General features: G+C 38.9%; 1 protein-coding gene across 1 annotated transcript in view; it reads left to right on the top strand.

The window, feature by feature from the left end:
• Positions 1-21,563, top strand: part of ITGB6 (integrin subunit beta 6) — an 80,511-nt gene that overhangs the window by 15,085 nt on the left and 43,863 nt on the right. Inside the window, exons 6-7 of the mRNA XM_004608104.3 lie at positions 499-660; positions 3,880-3,975. Coding sequence (XP_004608161.2) covers positions 499-660; positions 3,880-3,975 — 258 coding nt within the window. The remainder of the gene's footprint in view (positions 1-498; positions 661-3,879; positions 3,976-21,563) is intronic.

The raw sequence follows: 21,563 nt of genomic DNA, 5'->3' as shown, positions 1-21,563 counted from the left end.
AAAATAAAATGATATTTTTATAAAGCATAACCTCACAGAAGATAAAAAAGTTTAATACTGAAGATTTAAGCAGTATTTTTTTTGCTTTTTGGGTCATACTTGGCGATGCACAGGGGTTACTCCTGGATCTGCACCCAGGAATCACCCCTGGCGGTGTTCAGGGGACCATATGGGATTCTGGGAATCGAACCTGGGTCGGCCATGTGCAAAGCAAACACCCTACCCGCTGTGCTACCGCTCCAGCCCCTGAAGCAGTATTTTTTAAAAAAATAATCTAAATGTGCCCAAACATAACTAAATCATAATAAATACTTCCTCTATCCAGTACAACCCAAATGCTTCTTTGTTTGATTTTTTTTCTGTCATAATCTGGTGGGTTTTGGGGGAGCATATGGGATGCTAGGAATGAAGCTAGGTCAGCAGCTTGCAAGCAAGGCAAGTGCCCTTCCCACTGTGCTATCTCTCCACTCACTGTCCCCCCAAATCTTCTCATTGTAGGAAAAAATTGGCTGGCGTAATGACTCCCTCCATCTCCTGGTCTTTGTGAGCGATGCTGATTCTCATTTTGGAATGGACAGCAAATTGGCAGGCATTGTTATTCCTAATGATGGGCTTTGTCATTTGGACAACAAGAATGAATATTCCATGTCAACTGTTTTGGTAAGTAACCTGCACTCTACATTGTTGGGGTATACAGAAAGCTGAATAAAGCAGCGATTTCTGCCACACGTTTCACCCATGCCTGGTGAAAATCATGCTTGCATGATTTTTTGATCTGAGATGAAAAAATTCCCCTCTCCTCAGCCTAACCACAACCTTAGGTATTTCTTCCAGAGCATCAGTAAATGATGAAGACTTGGGATCTGCTATGCACAAATTATCACAGTACTTCTTTGATTTTTCTGAGTGCCTGAGGCCACCACAAAACAGTATAGTCAGGTCATTCTGTTGTTAACCACAATCCTGGAAAGGGACTATCAGACCAGCACAGCTGTCATGTAGTATGTTCTGTGAAGAATGACTTCAGAGTCACACCTCCATATACTGTAGGGTTTTCATGTAGCATGAGAGTTCGTGGGAACAACTATCAGGTGCAACTTGTTGGTACTTTTAGTAAATGACCATATTTTTGTTATTTCAAAATTTCTGATGACATTCAGAAAATGTTTTTTTTTTTACTTTTGTAAAATACAGTAAAATCTACAGAGCCCTTTTGACAAGCAATGTCACCGGAACCTTATATATCTAAAAGCTTTCCTCTAACATACCATGAGGTTACTATATTGTGCTTCCATTATTCCCTCTCTAGAAAATAGTCTTCCCTCCTAGGCTGCTGAAAAACTCTTAATGAACCTTTAGAACATACTCAATCAGTGTTCCCAACCAGATCTATTTGAACTCCCCTAAGCTTCAAAACAATCACCTCTCCTCTCATTTCCAGATGTCTTATTGACCATCACTATATGAAAATGTGTTTGACCTCATTTTTTCCCCTAATGCAAGCTATTCAGAGCCAGGACTAGTTATTATCTCTATTTTCTCATGGCACAGTATGTGAAACACCCTGTGTGCTGACAAATGTAGGAAAGAGAATTAAATGATGAAGGAATTACCCTCATTTTAACATTTACCCTCATTTTAACATTTGGCATAGAGATTTTAATACATTTAAATTACAGTAGTGTTGGGGCAGGAGCGATAGCACAGCGGGTAGGGTGTTCGCCTTGCACGTGGCTGGCCCAGATTCGATCCCCAGCATCCCATATGGTCCCCCAAGCACCGCCAGGAGTAATTCCTGAGTGCAAAGCCAGGAGTAACCACTGAGCATTGCTGGGTGTGACCCAAAAAGAAAAAAAATTACAGTAGTGTTGACACATATGTAAAAGAATAAAATTTCAATTTATAGAATTCTAATATCATATTGGAAATATTATTACCCCCAAATAAAAGTATTTGGTTAGATGACAAATAGTAATACTTGATACAGTGGTGACAATTAGGTATTTTTAATTTTTCATAAATTATCTACCATTCCTTGATCTAAATTTCCTAATTTTCAACATGTTTTCCCCTAACTTTGATAAATTAGAGTTCTCAAATATGTATGAATCAAATATGATTAAATTATATTTAATTTAATTACATAAGATTATGTAAGAATTAAATGATGACCTAATTTTTAATCATAAAAATAAAAAATTGTTATTAGAAGACTAATGCAAATAATCACATTTTGTCTTTTAGCCAGTAAGGGGCAAGAAACTAAGAAATTAGTCTCTTTCCCATTACCTTTTTCTTGTAACTATTCAAATGTCCCATAATAGACATCTCAGATAAAAAGCAGGAACGCAGAAACAACATCACATGTTGCCCACTATGACCTTCTCATCTAGTAAATACTCAAATTTATTCCTGCTAAATAAATTGCTACATTGCCATTTAGCCATATAATACCTGGGTTTTAAGATCTCAACAATAAGCCAGGGTCCTGATGCCACTAGACAGCATAATATAGGACATGGTCCCTGATGATAAGCAACTTATAAATGTATAAATTAAACCAATAGAACTGCCATCAAATAGAAAATCATATTTATCTATAACGGGTGACACAATATATACTGACTACAGCACACAGCATTCAAAAGGCCATCAAGAATTGGAGCTGGTTTATTGATGAAAAATATTTAGATCACTAAAGAGCAGAGGAGAATGAAAATGTCAGCCTCAGAAAGTTTTTTTATTATCTGGCTTCTATGAACATTTAGTAATTAAAAGTACAAATGCAAAGAAAAGCAGCTGCTTCACACATATTTCACAGACTTTTCAGTTGACCTGAATATTGTATGGAAAAACCATACTTTTCCTTCTACTTTTAAAGTTGCTCCTAAGGAAGATTTGAAACGAATTATCGGAGGATAAAACTGCTGGGATTATGCTAGCATACTATATTGGTATACAGAAGGAATTTTTATCAGTGTTTCTACACTTGGGCTGACTTCAGTCACAATCTATAAATTCCTAATATAATTGTTTGCCAACTCTCTCATTTGACTTCCCTCTTGTACTCTGTCCATGTTTGGAATCAGAAAGCATGCAAATGTGCTCCATATTTTTTCATCAATGGAAAATGTAGATCATCCTCAAATTTGATAGTCATTCTGTTTTTTTTTTTCTTTTTAAATAGAAATACCACTTTGGAATGAATGTGTTAGTGGAACAGGACAATGTGTTTTCAACTGTCCTGTTTGGGGAAAAAAGAAAGTCAGGTCTCATAAAACAAATCAGTGATATCTCTCTGTCCCTGCCCCCACCAAAAAAAAAAGAAAAAGCACCATGACCAAATCCAGGAATTGGCACAGAATATCTCAGATCAGAGACCTTTGAGAATTGTAGGTCTCTGTCCTTTGTTAGCCCTCAGCCTGACTCCACAAATTCCAGTTAAGTGTTTTAGATAGACCAGATTCATCTCGGTCACATCTGTCACAGTCTCACTGCCTCTCTCTAGAATCTAACATTCCTTTTAACTTGAGTCTGCTGACAAGTGGCACTTAAAAAAAAACAAACACGAATTCTGGACACATGACACACTGTAAGTCTTTAAATAAATTTCAATTTAATTTTCTTTAAAATGGAGTCTAATATATACTACATTGACAGGAACAGACTCTTAGGAATTAATTGCCATCATGAAATTTAGAAAATAATCATTAAATCTATTAAGTGAAACTGCTAATTATGTATTTGTTTACTTAGAGTAAAAGATACAATTTTACCTATGAGCATTGCAATGCCAAATTTAGTGAGAGCTCTGAAATAAATATTTCCCTCTTTTTCATACTTCTATTAAGATTCTTATAATCTACACATTAATTCTAGGAATATCCAACTATTGGACAACTCATTGACAAACTGGTGCAAAATAATGTGTTACTGATTTTTGCTGTAACTCAAGAACAAGTTCATTTATATGAGGTAAGCGAACCAAATTTGGAACACTACTCCAGGGAGATTTTCAATATAAAACATTAAGATTAACTTCGAGTTTAACATGTGGGGTTCCATTAGCAAATAATTAACATATATGAAATGTAGAAGATCCTTGGTGAAGTGAATTCTATCTCCATTTGCAATTTAAATTATAAATACAGAGACACAGTAGGGAGTGTGAGAGAGATATTCTGGAATAAGGAAGGAAAAATTATAAAAATGAAAAAACTAAGTTAGAAGAGTACCAATATAAAAATAAGTATGTATACATAGCAGAAAATTCATCTATATTTTCTTGAACTATTTCATCTGATGAGAAGGATGTTAATGGAGAAAAAAGAAAATTAAAAGCAGGAGAACTGACTTTAACTTGGACACTGCAAATTAGATGCATAAGAAATACACAAGTAGGGCCCAATTGCAGTTATTGAGAAGTCAAAAGTTGAAAAGAGAAAAGTTGTGAAGACAGAGAGATATAGTGCAAGTGGATAGGGCATTTGACTTGCACACAGTTGACACAGGTTTGAGCCCTGGCACCCCAGATGCTCTCCCAAGTCCCACCAGAAGTGATCTCCGAGTACAGGGTCAGGAGTAAGTTCTGAGCATCATTGGGTATGATCCAAAAAACGAAAAAAAATTTTTTCATCATTTATCACTGTATAAACTGTAAAAAGCATATGCAAACACAGAACATTGCTTAGTTTTCTTCTTGGCATGAGAAAAACACTCAAAATACAATGAATGGAAGTATTAGTAAATGATCCACTGCAAGTACACAGTTAACCAAAGAAGTAAGTAGTCTCTAGCATGGGCCTAGAAAATGAAGAGAAAAGAAATGTTGTTAAATTCTATGTACCTTCTGTTGTGAAACTTCAGATACTCCCACATTCAAAGTTGGATTTCCCATTTCTTTGTAAAGGATCACTTATTTCCCTTAGTTGCAAAGAAAATTATTATTTCCAAGGAAAACTTTTCAGAGCTCAGAAAACCTTAAGATAATTAAAAAAAAAAAAAAAACAACTTTGATCAGATGCTACCCAGGGCTAAGTCCATGTCAGTTCTTGAACTTGCAGACAGTTCTGCAAAAAGAATCCTGGAGGAGATGCTATCTTGCTTTTTACTGAGAGGAATGCATTGTACTCCAGGTGAGATTGACTTCTGCTGAAAACCAAGGAAGTACCTTGCAATCCACCTACATACTCAAGGCCTTTGTTCAGTTCAGAGTCCATGTGGGTTTACCTGATCTTTTAAGGGATTTTTATATGCAGGACTTGTTTTCAATGGTTTTAGATAGTAGAGTTGCATTTTAGACTTTAAAATAGAATATCCACAAATACAACAGTGACTCTGTTCTGCCTTTGATCCTTAACGCTGGAGTAGGAGAACCCTAAAGTCATGCTAGCTTTTTCAGAACAGGCTCCTACTTAGAAGATGTGCAAAGAATTGCACAAACTTTTCCCAAATAGGGAGTCTAGAAAATATAATTAACATTCAACAACACAGACATCAATAATTCATTTTGGGATTGATCTTTAAGACTCACAAGTCATTTATGTGCCTCCTCAAAACCACTATTAAAAGGACAAAGGACAAAAAACAACTACATAACAAACCAGAACCCAGAATTTAAACTAGTTGCACCCAGGATTCCCATGTTGAAAAAAAATTATCATTTCCAAGGAAAATTCTAGAAAAGAGCCTGTCTCTCACATAAAAGCAGGATATTTATTTTACCTGCCTGCTAATCTCATTACGAGTCGGATTTATGTTCTGTCATGATCTGTGGTCTTTACCATCCAGACTCCACTGAATTCAAAGGGACATTTTCAGAGAGCCAGGCTGCACAGACCAGGTTTCAGAACACTCTAGGACTCTGATCCTTTCATTACTTTATTTTCATTTTGATGGACTCATCATTTAGCCTAGATTGACGGGGGCAGGAGGCCGCCCTATCTAAAGATAATGACAGCAACACTGCACTTTCCTGAAGCCATCACACTGCATGGAAATGCTGATCTCTTGTTTTATAGATAATAAAAAACTGAAAATATATAGATAATGGCTTGTGTTGCCCTTCCATTAACTCTCTTAGAAAGAGCTTGTGTGTGCAGGAGCTCCTATGCAAACTCATGTTTCAATAGCTGTGATATAAAAATATATAACTAAAAGAATTGCTGAAAAATAAAATGTGATAGGATAAATAAAGCAACTAAATGGTTAGATAGAATGGAAATTCCAGAAGGCAAATGGCCATGGTTCTGTGATAAGGACATTGAGCTTGTAGACAGGATCAGGGCTGATGTGTGTCTGTGTGGTGGCGTTGGGGCGGGGGATATGGCAGCCCCCCTCTTGCAGCAAGTAATATTTACGGTGCCCATGTATGGAATGTAGGGGGAATTTATTGTTTTTAAAATAATCTTGGTAAGATGCTTTGCAACTCTCAGGTGTGCAGTGTTTCTGAACTTTGTGGCAATAGAGATGAACAAACAATGGGGAGAATAAAGTAAACAGTTTTGTCTTTAGCTTGCTATGACTTCAGTGTGCACCCTAGACTCCAGCAGATCATTTTGACCAAACTTATTATTATGAATGGTTTCCTGTTTGTCCAATTATAGGGTTCAAGAGATAATGATAGATAATGGACTGTGCAGTAGGTAGTATATTACATTCTAGCACTAAACACCATTTTGAATTGGTATTCAATTACCCAAGCTTAAAAACAATTTTTTTCATCACCTCTGTTATTTCCAAATGTTTGTTAACTTACATTAAGATAGTATCAGAATATTAAACTGCCAAATTTTCTTAGTTTTTCCCTCCTGGTGAGATACTGAGATAAAAAGCAGTTAGATCAGTGTTCTGTACTATACTGTCAAATCAGATTATTAATCACCTGGGATTATTTGCAAGACTTTCAAAATGTTTATATCCAGTTGTGCAGATTTTGTGAAGTTAATAACCATTATTATATGACTTGATTTTTATGATGTAATGTTGGAACACAGCACTTAGAAAGCAAACCAGATATGCTGTTAATAAACGCGTTGTTTAGTGACTAACATCTATGATATCTATAATTGATGTCCCTGTGGTTATTGGGGCAGGGTGATGTGTCTAAATCAGTGGTTTTCAATAGCAAGTTCACAGGTGTAAAAAGGTTGAAAATACCTGCTTGACTGCATGGAAATAGAATTTTCATATCAGCAAAAATTCTCAATCATCAGCTCTTCTGGTGGGTCTTGACCACTTTTCTGGTTTAACTAATTCTCATTACAGATATTACAGTAAATATATTTTGGATTCATTAGTTTTACATTGCAATATAAGCAAGTCATTTTTTTTCTCAAACGGGGTTGAAGATTCCAAAGAGGAAGCTGGAGTTTGGGGTGACAAAGAGCTGTTAAGGTGAGAGATTACATGGAAAAGACAGATGGGAGCATTGACCCATTGCTACCATCATCTGCAGCCCTGACTATTCCTCCTCTGCTCCTTCCACTTTGTACCCAGAGTAGTCATTCTGCCATGTATGTTGTAATCAACTTAATGGATACGCTCCAGAGTCTTCATACAAGGCCATGATAGGAAAATCTTGGACAATTTACACATTACTGGTCATTTCCTCTAAAAACAAGAATAATATGCTATGGCCCCGTTCTCAAGCCTGCAAAAATTATCAACCCTTTGCATATTTCAGTTTTTCAGGAATAACCCAATTTCTCTCTTACTCCTTTCTTCCTCTTCACTCCTGTCTTTTGAGCTTTACACTGTAGCAAGATGTTTGAAAGGAGACAGAAATTAGGGAACATAAATTAGGGAACATAAAAACACTGGACCTGATGATCTCAATAACAATGACTAGAGTCTAGAACTGGGAAGGGGGGAATCACTAAAAATCCCAGCAGTCTACATTCAATACAGTAAAGCTATCTGACATATACATCATTTGGGGGCATGTTTAAAAGTTACATTTAGTCCTATTAATTCAATCCTATAATGGAGTATTCCAAATTCATGATTTTGGTGAAAAAAATCTAGGAACAAAAAAAGACAACTATGGATTACAAATTAATAATTTTCCACAGGTATAACGGAAAAAGGATTTTGATTTCTTCTTAATTAATGGTACCTGGGAACAAAGATGAGGAGAGCAAGCTGTCTATACTTTTCTAATAATACGACATCTCTCAGAGAGGAGAAATTTAGAAGTAAGACTCATGTCCTAGGAATATCAGGGGCAAGTTATTAGAAGTATTTTCCAGACTAATTAATAAATATCACCCATGAGGTCATTCATCTCATAGTGAGCCCTAAGATTAAATTTACTATGTTTTTTCTAAGTAACTCAACAATTTATTTAGAAAATATATCACTCTATCACTGTATCACTGTCATCCCATTGCTCATCAGTTTACTCGAGCGGATGCCAGTAAGTTCTCCATTCATGCCAGCCCTGAGATTTTAGCAGCCTCTCCTTACTCGTCTTTCCCAGTGATGGGAGGCTCTTTCAGGGTCAGGGGAATGAGACCTGTTTTTGGCATATTGAATGCACCATGGGGAGCTTGCCAGGCTCTACCATGCAGGTGGGATATTCTTGGTAGCTTGTCAGAGGAATGGAGGAATGGAGGAATTCCAAGAGGAACGGAGGAATGGAGGAATTCCAATAGGAATGGAGGAATCGAACCCGGGTCGGCCACATGCAAGGCAAGCGCCCTACGCTGTATTATTGCTCCAGCCCCCTGTTAATTCATATTAAAAACATAAAAGTAAATCTCATCACTTCAAAGTCTAAATATTTCGAGATCTAGGCAACACCCAGAAGAGCATAGCACTGAAACCAAAATACAATGAACTACAGAGCTGTTTGGACTGGAGCGATAGAACAGAGGGTAGGGCATTTGCCCTGCACGCAGTGGACCCAGGTTCGATTCCTCTGTCCCTCTCAGAGAGCCCAGCTAGCTATCAAGAGTATCCCACCCACATGGCAAAGCCTGGCAAGCTACCCGTGGCATATTCGATACGCCAAAAACAGTAACAACAAGTCTCACAATGGAGATGTTATTGGTGCCCACTCGAACAAGTCGATGAACAATGGGATGGCAATGCTACGGTGGCTACAGTGCTACAGAGCTGTTCATTGATTCATTTAGTCACCAAACATTTCATGAGGACCTCCCATGAACAAGGGCAGGGTTGATGACGGCAGAGAATGTGACAGTAAATGTAACTCAAAAAGTCTCATTAAGTTCTAACAAACCTGTTGACCAATAATTTGACTGAAAAACAGGATAAACATTTTAGAGGCTGTATTCTGGAAACAAAATGTGTGGTAGAATTTTGTTGAAGTCTTTCTGCCAGTGTTTTCATTCTTCTCCATTATCTTTCTTGGAAGCGACAGAAAGCTAATTTTAAAATATAAAACTACCTTGGGGCCGGAGCGATAGCACAGCGGGTAGGGCGTTTGCCTTGCACGCGGCCGACCCGGGTTCGATCCCCGGCATCCCATATGGTCCCCCAAGCACCGCCAGGAGTAGTTCCTGAGTGCAAAGCCAGGAGTAACCCCTGAGCATTGCTGGGTGTGACCCAAAAAGCAAAAAAATAAATAAATAAATAAATAAATAAATAAATAAATAAATAAATAAATAAATAAAATATAAAACTACCTTAGATGTCAACAGTTATCAGTCTTAGACTAAACTTCTCACTTTATTATTTTTATCATGCCAAAACATTTATCTTAAATTTTTATTTTTGCAATGACATAATTGGTTTACAATAATACATAGTTCAGGAGGTTAGTTTCAATCTCTCCCACATTAGAGTGGTGGAACCTGAGGAACAAAGAAGGTATACAACTGTGACTAGACAAATAAAAGGAAAGGTTTGCTGAGGACTTATGAGGTGACATTCTGGGATTAACTCTTTTACTTCAATTTACCTTTGAGTTTCCCTTCTGTGACTATAAACAAAATTACAAAACAAGTTGCATGTGAGAGCCACTATTTGAACCTAACCTTTATCGACAGCCTCTACCACAGAGTTAAGTCACCACTGAGCCTGGGCTGACATTATAAGATCCTGCCAAACTGTAACCACTCGACCACCAGAGAGGCCGCCTTTTAAATAAAGATCAGACTTTGGAAGCCACTGAGCAGTAAAAGCAGAGCCTGAGGGCAGAGCAGAACTGACAGATGAACCAATAGGTGAAATCGCTCAAAAGGGCAAAGTCATTCAAGACCAGTAAACACTTGTTCAGAGGTCTTTTACTGTTGCTGTTAATTTAGATGAATAGAGTAATTTAAGAATATATAGACTTCAAAAGAGACAGAGAGACTTTTGGATTCTGCCTTCTGGGCTATTTAAGCTCTCAGTGGTAAGAATAGGCCACACAGCTAGGGAGAATTATGCCACTGACCAACACAGCTAAAAGAGTTCTATCCACAGTAATCACTCATTAACTATGGTTTACAAAAGGGGGGATAGGTCTGGAGTGATAGCACAGTGGGTAGGGCATTTGCCTTGCACTCAGAAAACCCAGGTTCGATTCCCAGCATCTCATATGGTCCCCTGAACACTGCCAGGGATAATTCCTGAGTGCAGAGCCAGGAGTGACCCTTGTGCATCACCAGGTGTGACCCATAAAGCGAAAAAAGGGGTAGGGGATAAATGATAAAGGCTATTCATTTCTTATGATGATATAACCCAATATGACAAAGGATATCCATTTCTTATGATGATATAGCCTAAGCATACAGAAAAACAGAGTAATATAATATCCATGTTCCTATTGCCCAACTTTCTCAAATTTTAATTTTTTGTCACATTTGCTTCACAGTTTTTTAAAGACACCAGGACAGTTGTCTTATGTGTGTCTGACCAAATATATCTCTTCCCTTTCACTGAAGTAACCAGAACCCTGAACTGGTTCATCTTCCCGTGTTTACTTTTTGTAATAACAAAAATATACTTGTATCCATAGATAACTATGCAATTAAGACTTATATTTAATTTACTGCTACATATGATAATTCTAAAACTTTTTATCTGACACAATGTTTTTTTAATTTGTTTTAATTATTATTATTTGGGTGGAGAGTGTTAGACCACACCTGATGGTGCTCAGGGATGACTCCTAGCTCAGAGAACTGTTTGTAATGCTGAGAATCAAGCCCTGGTTGGTCATGTACAAGACCAGTACCTTAACCTCTATCTTATCTCTTCACCCTTATTTTATTATATTATTAAGGTAAAACATGAATTACACATAATTTGGCATTTTAACGTTGTTTAAGTCTATACTGTTGGGTCATTACATGCATTTATACTGACACAGTTCAATGTTATGCTTTTGAAGCCAATCCATGAAGATGTATATCACCTACTTTCCTATGTTCTATTACTGTGGATATTCTATGAAGTAGATAATCTTTATGTGCTCAATCTGTGTAACTAAAGTCACTGGATCACTTCCAATTGTGCAAAATTATAGATGTTGCAGTTATGCACATTCTTGCACAGATCATCTCTATTTAAAATACTTGAAATTCTATGAACATAGGAAAATAGTATTTTGAACTCTTGGGCTATGTCCAAGTCCTTCCCAAAGCTGTATAAATTACTTTCCTATAAACAATGTAATAATCTCTCTCTCTCTCTCTCTCACACACACACACACACACACTCACTCTCTCTCTGTCTCTCTGTCTCTTTGTCTCTGTCTCTGTTTCTGTCTCGCTCTTGCTCTCTCTCACTCTCTCTCTCTCTCACTCTCTCTCTCTCTCTCTCTCTCCCCCCAAATTCTACAAACTAGCACATTTAATTTTCTTTTTCAGTGATAAAAGTAATCTATGCTATTTGGGAGGGAAAAGGTAGGGGAAAGAGAGTACAGCAAGTACGGTACCTGCCTTGCATGTGGCCAATGAGTTTCAATCCATGGCACCCCATGTGCCTGCCAAGCACTGTCAGGAATGATCTTTTATGTACAGAGTCAGGAGTAAGTCCTAAGCTCTGCCAGGTGTGGCTTCCCCCAAAATAGGAAAATACAAAAAATAAAGAAAAAATTTGTTTAGCCATTTATGGCTAATCATTCTTTCTATTTTAGATTGTTTTTTAATATGTATTTACATATTTTAACATAATTGACACCATACTGAACTAATTAAGTATGTTAAATTTTTAATGAGTTTACATATTTGCAGGATTGTAGAGACAAAAATTAAACAGCATTTAGTTTATGTTGAGTAATCACCTTTATCAATAACATTAGGTGAAATCATGGTCATTCTATGAAACTCTGAATCTGTCACTCTGAAACTTTTAGTATGTCTGCTTTGAAATAAAGGCAAATTTTATCTTATTCTCTCACCAAAATTCCCAGAAAATCTACAATTACTACATTTTTATCTACCAGGTTTCTCTTTTTCCTTAGTCACATAGTGATTTATTACTTCTTTCACATACATATGATGAATTTAATCAGACCCTCATTATTTTTCATGTTTGTTTGTTTTTTAATCCCTGAAAGTACCCTCTGGCTTGGGACTCTAACAATTGTGACCATACAAGGTTTTTCAAAGGCTCCTTTATGTACCAGTAAGTGCTCAAAGTTATCTGATTAACCTCCCTAGACACTCTGAGTTCCTAAAAAGTTCAATACTGTTGACCCTCTTTTCCTGGAAACCTTTTCTCTGCTCAGCTGTCCCCTCTCTCCCTGTCCACAAGGCTGGTCCAAGTTACAGCTGTTCTTGCAGGAAGCACATCCTGGTTTGGGATCATCATGTAGGAGTTTAAGTGCAATCAAGCATTCTCTGAGTGCCCTTTTTTTTAAAAATTTTTTTTATTGAGTCACCATGTGGAAAGTTACGAAGTTTTCAGGTTTAAATCTCAGTTATACAATGCTCGAATACCCATCCCCTCACCAGTGCACATATTCCACCGCCAAGAATCCCAGTATAGCTCCACCCCGCACCCCCACACCCCTAACCCCCCCATGCCCCTAGCCCCCCACCCTCAGACCCCCCCCCCCGCCTGTGTAACTAATAAATTTCACTTTACTTTCACTTTGATTGCATACAATATTTCAACAAAACTCACTATTATTGTTTGAAGAGTCTCTCCCCTAAAGTCAGACCTGCTGAAAAGGAAGCATTAGATAATTTGTTTTCCATTGCTGAGGATGAAGAGGTATGAGGTCGAGTGACCACACTTAGCGGCCTCTCGGCTTTGGGTTTCTGTATTTTAGTATTTTAGTAACTAAGTCCAGAGAGATATCTGCCAGAAGTTGCATCGTTGCCAACTTGTACTTCTCAGTTACATTATATTCCACATATGAGTGCAATCTTTCTATGTCTGTCTCTTTCTTTCTGACTCATTTCACTCAACATGATACTTTCCATGTTGGTCCATTTATATGCAAATTTCATGACTTCATGTTTTCTGACGGCTACATAGTATTCCATTGTGTAGATGTACCAGAGTTTCTTTAACCAGTCATCTGTTTTGGGGCATTCTGGTTTTTTCCAGATTCTGGCTATTGTAAACAGTGCTGCAATGAACATAGAAATACATCTGCCATCTCTACTATACCGTTTTGCATCTCCGGGATATATTCCCAGGAGTGGTATTGCTGGGTCAAATGGAAGCTCAATTTCTAATTTTTTGAGAATCGTCCATATTGTTTTCAAAAGGGCTGAACCAGTCGGCACTCAGCAGGGGAGAAAGGGACTCTTCTTCACTGCTGAGTGCCCTTTTAAACAGTTATACCCAGCTTCCAATCAGAAAGGCCAAGTTGAACATAAGGCAGTTTGGGAACTTTTGTGCCCAAAGATCTGAAAGGGTATTAATTATAATGTAGTTAGATATTTCATTGCCCCTGCAGTATTGAATCTTCAAAAAGTAAATAATTGTCCTTTTAAAAAATGTTGTAGTGGGGGCTGGAGCAATAGCACAGCGGGTAGGGCATTTGCCTTGCACACGGCTGACCCGGATTCGATTCCCAGTGTCCCATATAGTCCCCCGAGCACTGCCAGGAGTAATTCCTGAGATGCAGAGCCAGGAGTAACCCCTGAGCATCGCCGAGTGTGACCCAAAAAGCAAAAAAAAAAAAATGTTGTAGATAGATAGTATATGTAACATGGTTACCCAGTTTTCATGTTTAGGTTTTGATGTACATGTTTCTACCCTTCACCACTTCCAAAGTGCTCGAGACATTCCATCACTGTTCTTATGCCTCTTCTAGTCTGCCTCTTCATTCCTTCCACTGCTTGTAAATCTGAGTTTTATAATTCAAGGTCAAGTGTTTGTCATCATTTGATGCTGTCTATCTCCTTTTTTTGTTTCTCTCCATAGCACAGATAAGTGATATTACCAGTATTTGTCCTCTCTTTCTGACTTGCTCAACACAATGTCTTCCAATTCTATATACATTAAATTACACTTCAAGATTTTATATTTTCTGATAGTTGCATAGTATTCCATTGTGCATATATATTACATTTATCTGTGTTTGGACACTTATCATTCCCATTTTCTGTCTGTTGTACTGAGCACTGTAATTAACATATATGTGTATATCTTTCCGAATCCATATTTTTATAATTTGGGAATAGATATGCAGAATCTCACTAGCTAATTGGGAAGCTCAATTCTTATAAAGCAATAATCTTGAAAATAAAATTTTGTTGAAAAGTTTCAGCATACCTTATCATTAATTCAGTAGTTGGCATCTTTTTCTACGGAATGCCAGATTAAGCACAAAGAAATACAGACAATTCATTGAAATTTGAAATTCAAATAAAAAATTAGTAATAAATATGTCCTATGCAAATATTGTCATACTGAAGTTGATGGTCCCCATAAGTGACTTGTGTGGAGAGGAGAGAATCACTTTCTCCTAATTGACCTCTGCTGTCCTGGGACTGGCTGGGAAGGTTAGGACTGATAAAGTCTGCAGTGAGCCCCTGTGTAGCACATACCAGAGCCCCACCAGCCCACCTTGGGGCTGATGTCCACTTGACCTTCTCCGCACAGTAGTTAATTCCCACCACCTGATTTCTGAGGGGAGCCATGAACTCAAGCTAGGGTAAGAAATTGCTCTTTGCAGGAAAAGAAATCTGGTCCCAGGCCTTATTCAGGGCTTCAGGATCCTTGTTCTTCTCACAAGAATTTCAGGAGTAGAGCAGTTAAACGAACAGATTTGATTTGGAGCTTTTGAGTAAAAGGAGGAGAGAGAGAAAGGGAAAGAAAATAGTGCATTTAAGAGAGAACACGGGCATCTCCAAAGGCAGGTAGAGCCCCAGTACACATCTCAAGAGGGGAGATGTGGGCGACACATGTACTCTGTCACCACATGTGCTTGGCCATGTGGACACAAATGCTCAGGTAGCATATGCACGAATTTCCTTTATTCAAGTTGGCTTTTATAGGGTTTTCTCCGATCTGCTCCATGTGGGGCTTCTAGCCAGCTAAGTGTCAATGGCTAGGGTGGTTGCCAAGTGGCAGAGTTAGTAGTGGTTGAAGGTCTTATTTGGAATTCCTTTTGTTGGCCTTTGTTCCAGCTGGAGCTTCTCTCTGAAGTCTTCTCTGGGTCTCTGGCACCAGATAAAAGTCTTGGTTCCTGAGCTCACAAGGTGGATTCTTTGTAGCCTTGAAGCTATTGGTTTCGTTAACAGAATTCCTGCAAATTCCATTGCCATGGGTCTTTCCCTGTCTATCTGCCTACATCAATACTAAAGATTTGGGAGATTATCTGAAAACTAGAAAAGAATAACGTGTAGTGATCGAGAATAGAAGAGAGTATGAACACTTTACCTTTATAGGATCCTTTAGGAAAGTTCCTTGTCAATAACTGATTGAGAAGTCACAACTATATGGCAAAGGAATTTTCAAGATACAACAGGTACAAAAGTCTGAGGTAGGAAAAGCTCAATGTGTTTGGAAAATATCTACTCAGCCTGATTTCACTTGGGGTACAGGGGATGAAGTGGATGAGTTAAGACTAAAGGCCAACCCGTAAGTCTTAAAGGTTGAGGGAAACTTGCTGCTATTCTGTGGGCAATGAACTTTCAAAAATACCCCTCTGGTTAAGAGAATTCATGCTACTGGTGAAAATATTGAGCACCCCCTGGGAATTATGTAAACATGGGTTTTAAAACATAACTTTGTTTCCAAAGTGCCACAGATCTTCCTAAGTGCATCATTTGCTACCCATCATATAAATTTAAAGCATTGGTATTTAATATCCTACAGAGGTCATCTTAAAAAAGAAAACAATGAAATGATTTGGCCACCCTCTGATCCAATTAAATCTTTTCTCTGGGGCTGAGACCTAGGCACCAGCTTTTTTTGAAGCTTGGCAACTATATACAACCAGGCAGGTTGATAAAATGCAGGCTCTGATGCAGTGTCTTGACTGGGCCCTAAAATTCTGCTTCCTCACAAACTCATAGCTGATTCCCTTGGGTTGGTTCTGCCAGCACACAGGGTGTAGTGAGGGCTCATTTCTCTTTAGCAGTTTTTCTACACGTGACTTCTGTTTTCTGGCCCTTTTCATTGTGTTCCTTAAATTCAAAGCTGCAAGTATTATGACCTGATGTTTTGTCTGCAAAACTGGAAACAAATAGGCTTCCAGTGAACCCGACATCCCTTCCCATTTTCAAAAAGCTTTCCAAGTCTTTAGGACGTGCATTTGCCAGCAAAGTCTGTAATCCCTCTCAAAAGGCAGGGGAATCTTATTAAAGGAAGATCTGAAGTATCCTCAGTAACAAACACCCAATGTGGCTTCTTTGTTCTGAGTCTCCATTCTCCAGTGTCTCTCTGTGCAATTGTTTATCTCAGAACAGTCATGCATGGTGGGTCCATTCGTCTCTCCTTATCACTCTTGCTGCTACTGAGCGGACTTGTTCAGTTATGCACTACATTTTCTTGGCTGACAAGATAATTACATTCCAGGGCAGACTGAAAGAAAGACAGGTAGTGCTCAAAAGTTCCAAAGCTGACTACCTAGTCATTGCCAGTGCAGACTTCAAGATCAAGCCCCTGATCTAATTAGCACACTCCCATCACTGCCTGCCTGCCTACGGAATGCTGACAATGGAAAGCCTCAAGGCAAAGCAGATATCATGCAACCCAGAGACAGAGATTCAGATGCCTTGTGCCAGAAACAATTACATATTCTATTTGGAATCTTGGGTGTCCTAGTAACGAAGTGAGCCTGGGGGTAAACTTCTGCATAATACTGGGAGCCCTGCATTTACTGATAATGAACATGAGAACCATGGAATAAACCCCACACGAATGAAAGACCTCACGGGAAGAAAGACTTCTCACTGCCTTCAGATGAAGGACTTTTTTTTTTTTTCAGCAAACCCGGCCTGCCTCTAGCTCTGTAAAACAGTCCGAGGCTCTATAAAAGCCAGGCTTCCGCCAGCAAAGACCTGTTTTCCTTTGACCAGATAAATGGCACCATACAATTCTCCTAGTGGGGGAAATGTGTTTGGCGGTATGGTTTTGCTAGTTCTTACATTTCTTTCAAGATGAAGATTTTTAGTTCGACAGTGATTACAGCTCACAAACTTTTTTCATCATTTTGCTCTGGGCAGAAGAGTGTTCAATAACCCCTAATCCCCTACACATAAATTGAAGATACCATCATCTTAACTTTCTAATGAGGCTCTCACCCCTGGTTCCTGGTGGATTTGTAATACTTCTTTGCACAAGCCATCAGGGTCCACGAGAAGCAGAATGAGCCTTGGCCTTGGAGTCAAGAACTGTTTCTTCCACCAGTTTCTTCCACTCAGTGACTAGGCAAGGGACTCCCTTGATTCTCCTGCTAAAAGTAAAGGTTTAGAGCAATTACAATGCCACAGGTGTAAAAAGATGAAAGATCACTGGTTTAAAGGTCAAAGAAATAAAAAAAAAATCTCGTAACTGAATGTCATGAGTTCACTCGTGTCTCCAGGTGAGAGAGTTGATCGAGTCCTAATGCCTTCTGTCTCAGAAGGTGACCTTATTTGTAAACAGGTCCTGTGGATGTTCAATGTTAAGATTAAGTATATTGGAATGGGGTTGCTTTGGGGGTAGGGAAAAGGGCTGTGCTCAGAGCCTTTGGGGTGTTCTTTTCATCCACATCAACTGGTGTTATTAGGAGACATGGAAACAGACACATGAGAGAGAACTCCACCTGCCTGGGCTAGCGCAGAGCAGGGCAATGCATCTACAAACCAAGAGTTGTTGTCAAAGTAGCCAGAGAGATAGTACATAGGTAGGGCACTTTCTGACCTAGGTTCAATACCTGGCATCCCATATTGTCCCCAGAGTCTGCCAGGAGTAATTCCTGAGTGCAGAGCCAGGAGTAGGTTCTGAGCACTTCTAAGTGTGGCCCCCAACATAAAACACATAACACAAAATAAGTTGTTGGGGCAACCTCCAGAAGTGAGGAGAGGTGAGGGTCGAGGGAACACATTGATTTTAATTTCTATCCCCAGAACTGTGAGACAGAACAAAGCTATTGGTTGAAGCTACTTGTTTGGCAAAGCTTACACCCCATCTACTAGGAAAGACATGCATCCAGTGTATAGGAGAGGACCATATCCAGTGAATTTGGGACATACTCATTCACCTCACCCCAGAGACCTCAACTGAGCAGGAGTACCTTTGTTAAGTACCCAACTCAAATATCCAACTTGGCAATCTGACCATGGGATCTGGCTCTAGACGGAGCATAAAAGGTAGATGCAACTATTTTACTTCCTGCCTGAATGACCAAAGGCAAGATATGGCATCAGCCTCTAGGCAGAAAAGAATAACAGTATCCACATAACAGAGCCTATGTGAGGAATGAAGGGGATGACCCTTCCAGGAATAAACAGCTTTTGTTCTTCTTTCCTCCAGTGATGACACCTCCAGCCTTATCTCCTGTATGAGCTAGTAAGACTCCTAAAGGTGGGAGTTTTGTGAAATTGAGGAGTTAAAGGGCATACTTTCTCCTCCAGGGAGCCATCCAAGAGTGCTCACAACTGGAGATGATCAGGAGCCTGGAATTTCTAGCCCTGCATCCTCCATACTCTATCCCCATAAGCCAAGATTTAAGTTACCTGAATTTGGAACTGCAACTCTTGAGGGATTGGTCCTTGGATGAGCACCTGAGGAAGGGGGAAACATGTGACAACTACACCAAGAGTCTAGAAATCTGTACTATAGATAGTTCTCTTGGGTCTACCTCAGGTATCAACTGATGATTCCTTGTGACCTGACACATAGGAGATATTTTAAGAATCATATGCACTTTCTGCAATTTAGGTTAGATTCTGGTTACCCAGAAGCATCCCCTTGACAATAAGAATGCCTCTCTGTGCATTTGTCTGTTTCCAAACACTCAGATTGTGCATATTTTCTGCTTCTGCTATGTGAACATCTCTTAGTGGAATTGCTAGGTCATAGGATGTGTTTATTTTCAGCATTGGTAGCTTCTGTCAGTTTTTCCAAAGTAGCTGAATCAATTTAGAGTCCTACTAGGGGTGTGCAAGGACAGGATTCTTTAATTTTTTATCTTTCTAGGGGGATACACACTGGCAGTTCACAGTTTTCCTTTCCAGTTCTCTAATGATTATTGAAGTAGAAAGCTTTTCATGTGCTTTCAGGCTACATATCCATGTTTATCAAGATGTCACTTAATGGCTTATTGCAGTCGCTTGGAGATTCTGGCACTGGGTCAGATACACATATTATACTTCCTCCCTCTCAGTGATTTATTTTTCCTCTAAAAATTAAAGATTACTATTCTTATTTTTTACTCTAAAGTTTTATTTTTTAATCTTATTCTTTTTCAGTCATATTTTTGGTCTCCTATTTAAGATATTTGGTCATGACTATAACTTCCTGAATTTTACAGTGGTAGTGAAAAAGATGGTTTTGCTCTCAGGGAGGAATAATGCCTGGATAGTAGTTTAGAGAAGATTCTAGGTTCTGATTATGTTCTGTCTCTCTATGTTCCTGGTGTTGAATTTGCTTATTTACTTCTTTATTTGGGGCACCAATGAGCAACCCAGGGCTTTGCACAGGCAAGCAAGTGCCCACTGAGCTACCACCTTAGCTCTCTTGTCTCCTGTCTACTTTTTACTTGTCTCTTTCCAAGCTCTCTTGTCTACTTTTAAGATAGTCATTAAACTGTTATCACTTGTACACTGTGCAAAGGAATCACTAAATGAAAAGATATGTAATGATACCCCTTCAAAACACTTTGAGAGGTCAGAAGAATTATTTGTGAATAGATCATAGGTATTGAGTGTGACAGTATTCAATTTACTCATGCCAGCCATTTAATAAATGTATTCTAACCAAACACACTAAGTATAGTTTGAAGACTAAAAGTACTGATATAGGTTAAAGGCATGGCATTGAAAATAAACTACGCTGAGTAGAAAACCCCTCCGTTTTAGTGAGATGTCACAGAAGAGTTGAGCAATCAAGAGCCTTAATAGATGCAGCAGGTTTTCTGAAATAACTGGCCTTACAAATGTTTTACTAAAATTCCTGCTGGTAAATATGTGATAATTTCACTTCTGTTTTCCACCTGGTATGAGTGGTATGAGAGATGTGTCCCCTATAAAGCTAGTTGGTGCCAGTGAGGTATAGAGGTTAAAACACTTAACTTGTATGTGGTTGACCCTGGTTTTATTCCAGGACCCTGTATTAATAGAATATGTTCTCTCAAGCACTGCCAGAAGTGTCCCCAAGCACAGTGATGGGAGTAGCCTCAAGCATTGCCAAGTGCATTGCAAATTACAAATACAAATTATGAAATAAATAACATTCAGCAAGCATGAGGTGGTGACGAGTCAAAGACTATAGAAGAAATGTTAGAGGAGGATAGAAAAGTGAAGTTAAATTGCCACCAGTACAAAAACCAAATTGAGATGCCCAAACAGGACAAAGTTGTACTAAAACATATCCCAAATTCAGCCAGAGCCTGACATAAGAGTAAATCAAAGAGGAAATGTAATCAAAGCACCAGTGGAGGCCACATCATGCACTGCTTTATCTGTGGATAGAAATGCCACATGGCACTCAAAGTTGCTGGTGGTCTGCCAAGGTCCTCAGTTCAGGTCTTTTTAAAGAGAAAGCCAACCCATGGGTTGTCAACAACTAACTGGGGTAGCAGGAGTGTGGTTGCTTGTCCCTCTGACCTTTGCCAAGCCTGAGTGCACATCTGACATCTGGTTCTTACACCCAGACACCAAGTGGCACTGAACTTGGACACAATTTGAGAGGAAGCTGTATATGCAGGTGGGAACTCAGGCACAATCGTCTGTACCCTCTGATGCCTGTGCACTCACTGAAACCAACCTACCATCATGCCACCATCCACCCCTTTCTGCCTGTTTCCTAGCCTCTATGACAACAGGGAACTTTCCACGAAGCAAAGGTAAACTGTCAGGCAAATAAGAAATATCTTGGAAATGGAAGCAGAGTAAACAACAGACAGGTCTGGGAAAAGAAAGTTAAGATGAGGCCATCAGAAATGGCAACCTTGCAAACATGAGTGAGAAAAGCAACCTCAGACCCTCCTGGGTGGCAAT

Source organism: Sorex araneus, chromosome X (assembly GCF_027595985.1).
Source record: "Sorex araneus isolate mSorAra2 chromosome X, mSorAra2.pri, whole genome shotgun sequence".
In the NCBI taxonomy this organism is placed as follows: Eukaryota; Metazoa; Chordata; class Mammalia; order Eulipotyphla; family Soricidae; genus Sorex; species Sorex araneus.
Note: the sequence above shows the minus strand (reverse complement) of the source record. Positions and strands in the feature narration are given on the sequence as shown.